A 6,676-nucleotide genomic window follows, 5' to 3' on the forward strand; every position below is an offset into this window, starting at 1 on the left:
TTGCAATAATTTTGTCCTTAATTTAGCCTAATTTATCTCTTTTAATATTAAAGGCTAATAATCCATTCTAATGATCTAAGTGCAACATAAACAAATATTTTTTTTCAAAAATCTAGACTCTTAGACCATTTTAGGAGAGAATTAGTTAAGAGATTCAAAATGAATGGATATGTATATATGGATTAAAATTGTTCTTCAAAAGTTGTGTAGAGGTGAAATTGTTCGAAATTAGCTAAATCACCAAAATTAAACAATTTTAAAAATTAACAAACTAAAATTAAAACGAGTAATTTTAAAGGACTAAAATTAATACCAGTCAAACTTAAAAGACTAAACAAATAATTTTTTCCTTTAAGTAGTATTAGAAAATCTTATTTGAGAAATATTATATTTGTTATAAAAGAATATGTGATCTTTTTAGATAATTTAATAAATGGATGTAATAGAGAATGATAGTTATAAAAATATGAGGGACTTTGCAAAATAAACTGTCATGAGTTAATTGATAAATTAGTGTATACCTACAAAGCTAGAATGTCTAGTTATTCAGAAGAAAATGGAACGGATGTTTGAGTTCTAATATAAATAGAATATTAAAGATTGTTGGCAAATGTATGAATATTATTAAGTATAATTAGAATTTACAATATTCTCAATATATTGAATATATGTACTATAATTTATAATAGGACACGAATATAAAGTAGAAGGTTGACTAGCTTCTTTTAAGTTATCAAATAGGTCATTTCTTTTGGCATAGGATGTGATTTTTCGTCTTGAAAAGCCGCCAACATGAATGTGTTGGCTCCGACATTTTGTAAAGCAAGAAAGCTGCTTGTTTTGTGATTTGTTTAACCATATTACAAACATTGTGGATTTATGTACATGATGTGCTCTATTTTGGCAGAAGTCAAACTAGAAAACTTTTGTGGGAATTCTAGTTCTAAATATCAATGAAGTTGGCACTTATATTTAGCCATTTTGTGTACTTAAATCTATTGTTCTATTTGGTAAAAATTTCTACAAAAAGATAGCACTCCATCCCTATAAAATAGACTGATAACTTATATATGCATCTTGAGTTGATCTTATTCCGCCATGCCGTTCGACCACGTGATGCTCTACAACAAGTCTCCAACTGTCTCATAATTGCATTATAAAGACTATTGAAACCACGCTCTTAAAACCACATAAACAAAACATATTAGTTCCTGCAACGTCAGAAGATTTTGCTGGTGTATATGCAATTTTATGAGCTTGGAATGGATACAAGAATCAACCTTAGTCTTCTTCAATACTGCTTGAATAACATAATTCCCAAACTGATTTCGAGCAAGTTGAAGTGGTGCTCTCCGACAGTCTAATATCTCCATAGCCACAGTGATAATCCCATCGTCCGAAGCTTCCATTCATTTCTCTTCCTGAAGGCATCCTCCTTTTCTCACCGCCAATAACATAAATTGATTTTGTAGGAGACGCGCTATTTTCTTTGTAATGTCCTTGTTTTTAAGGCCTATGAGATTTTGTACGACGTAGTTCATTGAAACAATTAGCCCCATCAAAAATTTAGCGTTATGAGTTAAAAATGACAAGAAATTAAAACTACAATGCACTTAGTTGTTACCTGTGTGGATTGTACGAAAGATAATCTGATACATCTTCTATCTATTGATAAATCTAACTCTTTGATCTCCACGGATGCAGTTGAGGATTGTTATCTGAAATTTAGAAATATATATATAACTATAAATGATTGTGTCAAATATATAAATATTAGTGATATGTGTGTTGGAACACCCAGCCAAAAATGATATGGGTGCTTAGGATAGCCCAAGCACACAGATTAACCAGACAAGTCCAGATAGCACAAGGAGCCCAGGAAGAAGGAAGGTGAGACCCAAGACCTCCCATGGTCTGGACTATAATTAAAGCCCAATATGATTTTCGGCTTAAATATACATGTGGCAGCCCACACTCCAACAAGGCCCTAAGCTAACCTAAACATTAGCAGCAACCTTGAATCATATCAGCATCAAGGAGGACCAAGTGAGCAAGAAGGGACTCCCTTATAGGAAAGACTCCTGGCAGATGTGGTTTCTCCCTAGGTGAAGGAGACTCCTGCAAAACACATTCACTTGCAAATAAGGAGGGTTCATCCCTTATCCAACCAACCTACGCGAATTTCTTAGAACAAATTAGACCCACTTCAAAGGGAGCAAACCCCCTAATAAACACAAGTTTAATCCCTCCAGACAGGGGGCTGTTCTCTCACCCTCTAAGCAATTCTTCAAGTATTTTACAATCACACTACTACTTGTTCTTGCATTCTTTATCAATCTCATTCACTATAGCTCAATTTCACTCGAATTTATTTATTATTTTGAATTTATTTTATCACAAATGAAATAATAACTTGGGCATTAGAGTGCTAACATCTTTTTTGCAGGTTCTCTCCTCAGAGCCCTCATACGGTTTGCCCCAAATTCCGAACGATAGTCCATATTTAGGGACCCGTGTTGTTTTCGCACGCATCATGTAGCATTAAAAGTAAGGCAAGATTACAAAATTAATATGGTAAATATGGGGGTGGCAAATTAATCTGGTAACTACTAAACTGGCAGTTTTAGTCCTATACATTGTAATTTAGTAGCAATCTTGGTCCTTCAGGCCAAAATTATCTAAAAATTAGCCGAACAAATTGGGGTTTAGGGTTTCGATTGCCAAGTGGTCTTAACTTGAACACGTCGCATCATATGTTGCTAATGACTAGTAGTTTTGGCTGGAAGAATCAAAATTGCCACTAAATTAAAACATATAAGGCTAAAACTGCCATTAAATTAGAACATATAAGAGAAGTCAATTGATGGTGTCGTTGACAGAAATTGAATGGAGGGATACGTGCACCATGGGGAGGCGAACACAGGAGTGTTGGTCCGCCTACGAGATGATCACTGGTGGAGGAGACCTAATCTTCTACAGTCAAACACCTCAATGTCTACTCCTAAAAGAAAATATCAACAAAGGAATGAGACTGCCACTCAGTAAGTAAATAATCAGCCCTATGTATATGTATATCAAACACAGCCCAAACAGGACAAGTAGGCAACATGCATGGATTAGAGTCAATTTTACTCCAACATAATCAATTGTAGTACACCACATAGCTATCTCACAATAAAATAATCAATTGAACTTCCTTTTTCCTAGTTTGCTTACTAGAAGGTGATATCGTGTTTTTCCCGTCAACTCAATCTTACCGTTATATAAATTTAAGTGAATCTCCTTGACAGCCGGCTCATCAATCTCATTTCGCATCGTAGCTCTTTCAATTCACATCATAGCTCTTTTATTTTGGATCATAGCTCTTTTCACATCACATCTTTTTCATATGGCATCAAAGCTCTTTTCACATCACATCTTTTTCATATCGCATCAAAGCAAGGATAGGTGCTGAAGTGAGTCTCTTCTTCAACTCCTCAAAACTCTGAGCACATTTTTCATTCCAATTAAATGGTGCATTCTTCTTCAACAAGTTCGTCAGAGGTTTTGTGATTATAGAGAAGTCCTTTACAAATCTTCTTTAATAACCAGCCAATCCCAGAAAACTCCGGATCTCTGACACATTTTTAGGTGGTACCCATTCTAAAATAGCCTTAACTTTTGCTGGTTCAGGTTGTACCCCTTCTTAAGAAACAACGTGCCCCAAAAAAGCAATTTTTTCCATCCAAAACTCACATTTTCTGAATTTACCGTACAACTATTTCTCTCTCATGATCTGTAAAATTGTCTGTAAATGTTGTTCATGTTCCTCGAGATTACTCGAATATATCAAAATATCATCAATAAACACAATCATAAATTGATCAAGGAATGATTGTAACGTCTTGTTCATCAGATCCATGAAAGCTGCAGGGGCATTCGTCAATCCAAATGGCATAATGACAAATTCATAGTGACCATACCTGTTCCTGAAAGCTGTCTTTGGGATCGAATCTTCCTCAATTCGTAGTTGCCAATATCCTGACCTCAAATCAATTTTAGAGAAAATAGTGGCACCCTTTAGCTGATCAAGCAGATCGTCAATCCATGGTAGAGGATACTTGTTCTTGATTGTGATTCGGTTCAGCTGTCTATAATCGACACATAATCTCATACTTCCATCCTTTATCTTTACAAATAATACTGGTGCTCCCCATTGTGAAATACTAAGTTGGATGAACCCTTTATTCAATAGCTCTTCTAACTGCTTCTTTAATTCTTTCAATTCTGACAGAGCCATTCTATACGGTGCAATTGAAATAGGTGCCGCCCTAGGAATAGTATCTATTTCAAAGTTTACTTCTCGATGATGTGGTAGTCCAGGTAATTCATTAGGAAAAACATCAGGAAATTCCCTTACCACTGTAACGTCTAATACACCCGGACTAACTTTCATGATATCGTGCACACTGGCTAAATACGCCTCACACCCTTCTTTAAGTAGATTAAAGGCGGTCACAGCAGAAATTAAGCATTTGGGTATCACTCTTCTTTCCCCCACTATAACTGTCTTCATCTGCCCATTAATTTCAACCATTACCTCTTTTGGTTGACAATTCACTAAAGCATGATTACTAGCTAACCAGTCCATCTCCAGAATGACATCAAACTCCCTAAGATCTATTACAACCAGATTTGCATATAAAGTAACACCCTCCACCACTATTGGACAAGATCTCACCACTGTATTCACTAATACAAACCCACCAACATGCATATAAATCATGTCCAAATGGTTCTATTTTAGCATGTACATGAGATGCAAAATTACGTGATATAAATGAACAAGTAGATCTTGGATCAATCAATACATGTGCACTAGAATCGCAAATAGAGAAGGAACCAGTGATAACCTCGGGTGCCGTAGGCATACACCCTGATTGTGGTTGAGACTGACTGCTTTGTCCTGTTGATGTCATGGAAAGATTCCCGCTACCTCGACCACCTCTACCTCGTCCTCTGCTCGTACCTGCCTGTTGTGAGTTTTCCCCCACACTGTTAAACTCTGAAGTCTGAGATCCTCTGGAATTATCCCTCCATGTAGGACAATCCCTTATAATGTGTCCTGGTTGATGGCAATAATAACATACAATTGGTTGAGCTCCCCAACATTCACCAATATGTCTCCTACCGCAATTAGCACAAGAGGGAATAGATCTTCCACTGAACGATCTAGCTGGACCTAGTCTTGCTCCAGATCTAACCGAAGTAGGCCCGCCTCTTCTAAAAAATACTAAAGAAGACTTGCTAGTCTGACCTACTCCTCTGCCTCTGAACCAACCTCTCTGCGGAGGAGAGCCCCTAAAAGAAAATGCACCACTCTGTCCCACTGTAGGATTCAGGTTACCTGTTAATTTCTTTCGTTTAGCTTTAGTTGAACTCCTTTCAATGGATGTCTCTTCTGCCCTCAGTGCCGCTTCTAGCAGCGCACCATAACTCGGAGGTTTGACTGCTATTTTCTCCTGAATCTCAAGTCTCAACCCCCTTTCAAATCTGTCTCTTCTCAATTCATTGGTGCTCACTTCTTTTGGGGCATATTTTGACAATCTCACAAATTGTAGTTCATATTCAACAACAGATAACTGATTCTGCTTTAATTCCAGGAATTCAACTATTTTACGATTTCTGTAGACTGGTGGAGTATATTTTGTGAGCAAATTCTTTCAAAAAGTCATTCCACGTCAAAGTGGCTGGTCGGTTCTTGCTCCCTGGGACTGTTTCCCACCAATCTAAGGCATCTTTCTCCAGTAAGGACACTGCATACCTCAACTTTTGCTCAGAAGTACACTCGATTCTGTCCAACACCCTTTCCGTGTTTCTCAGCCATTCCTCTGCAGGATCAGTTGTACCGGCAAATACCTTCCCCCCTGTCTACTCATTATTTCGTAATTCTTGTCAATAACTACATCCTGTGACTGTGATGGTGGCCGTGCAGCCAGCCTCTGCATCATTTTTAGGAAATGTTGCATAAAGGGACTTATTTCTGGTTGTGGAACATTTCGATTTTGGGATTTTAACCCCTGATGTTCTGATCCTGAATCATGACCCTGCACAGACTCTAATGACTCAGTTGGGTCAGCAGCATTTTCCTTTGACTCTTCCATCCTATATGAAATGCACACATGTGAGTAGTTTTCTAGTATATACATCTTACGTATAATATTATATTTCATCTACTATCCCTAGGGAATCTAATCCCTGCTCTGATACCACCTAATGTAGCAGCCCCTTTGTTACAAGAGCTATATCTACCCTAAACGTCATAGTTATAGTAATCTTTGTGTTCATATGTATACATTTGCACATAATCATCTAATCAATTTGTATACGTAATCCCAACACGTCATAATAGGTATTATCAACTCACGACATTATATATATACATATCAAACACCACAAGTAATCTCCATGCTTACGTTCCCTGTATACAACAAAATATGATCTGTACTCTAACTGACAACAAGGAGAAAACAGCATACTGGCCTGACCTGCCTGAGTATAGCGCGTAGACCTAATCTTCAACAGTCAAATACCTCAAAGTCTACTCCTGAAAGAAAATATCAACAGAGGGATGAGCCTGCCACTCAGTAAGTAAATAATCAGCCCTATCTATATATGTATATCAAACACAGACCAA

The 6,676-nt window shown here is 37.1% G+C and overlaps 1 protein-coding gene across 1 annotated transcript; it reads right to left on the reverse strand.

The window, feature by feature from the left end:
- Window positions 1-3,757: 3,757 nt before the first annotated feature.
- On the reverse strand, window positions 3,758-6,143 carry LOC148788656 (uncharacterized). Its single transcript, XM_088878078.1, has 3 exons — window positions 5,889-6,143; window positions 4,811-5,627; window positions 3,758-4,701 (listed from the first exon to the last, which is right to left on the reverse strand). The coding sequence occupies exons 1-3, from the start codon at window positions 6,141-6,143 to the stop codon at window positions 3,758-3,760; spliced, it is 2,016 nt and encodes a 671-aa protein (XP_088734204.1).
- Window positions 6,144-6,676: the final 533 nt, after the last annotated feature.

This window comes from Sesamum indicum, linkage group LG3, assembly GCF_026168435.1.
Source record: "Sesamum indicum cultivar Baizhima isolate 11 linkage group LG3, ASM2616843v1, whole genome shotgun sequence".
Taxonomy (NCBI): Eukaryota; Viridiplantae; Streptophyta; class Magnoliopsida; order Lamiales; family Pedaliaceae; genus Sesamum; species Sesamum indicum.

What these genes read in the sequence shown, in the direction of transcription:
- LOC148788656 (XM_088878078.1), bottom strand. Translation starts at nt 6,143, where the DNA reads ATGGAAGAGTCAAAGGAAAATGCTGCTGACCCAACTGAGTCATTAGAG. An exon ending in AGGGGGGAAGGTATTTGCCG is followed by an intron (nt 5,628 to 5,888) that starts GTACAACTGATC and finishes GAATTAAAGCAG; the next exon opens with AATCAGTTATCTGTTGTTGA. An exon ending in TACTTGTTCATTTATATCAC is followed by an intron (nt 4,702 to 4,810) that starts GTAATTTTGCAT and finishes CTTGTCCAATAG; the next exon opens with TGGTGGAGGGTGTTACTTTA.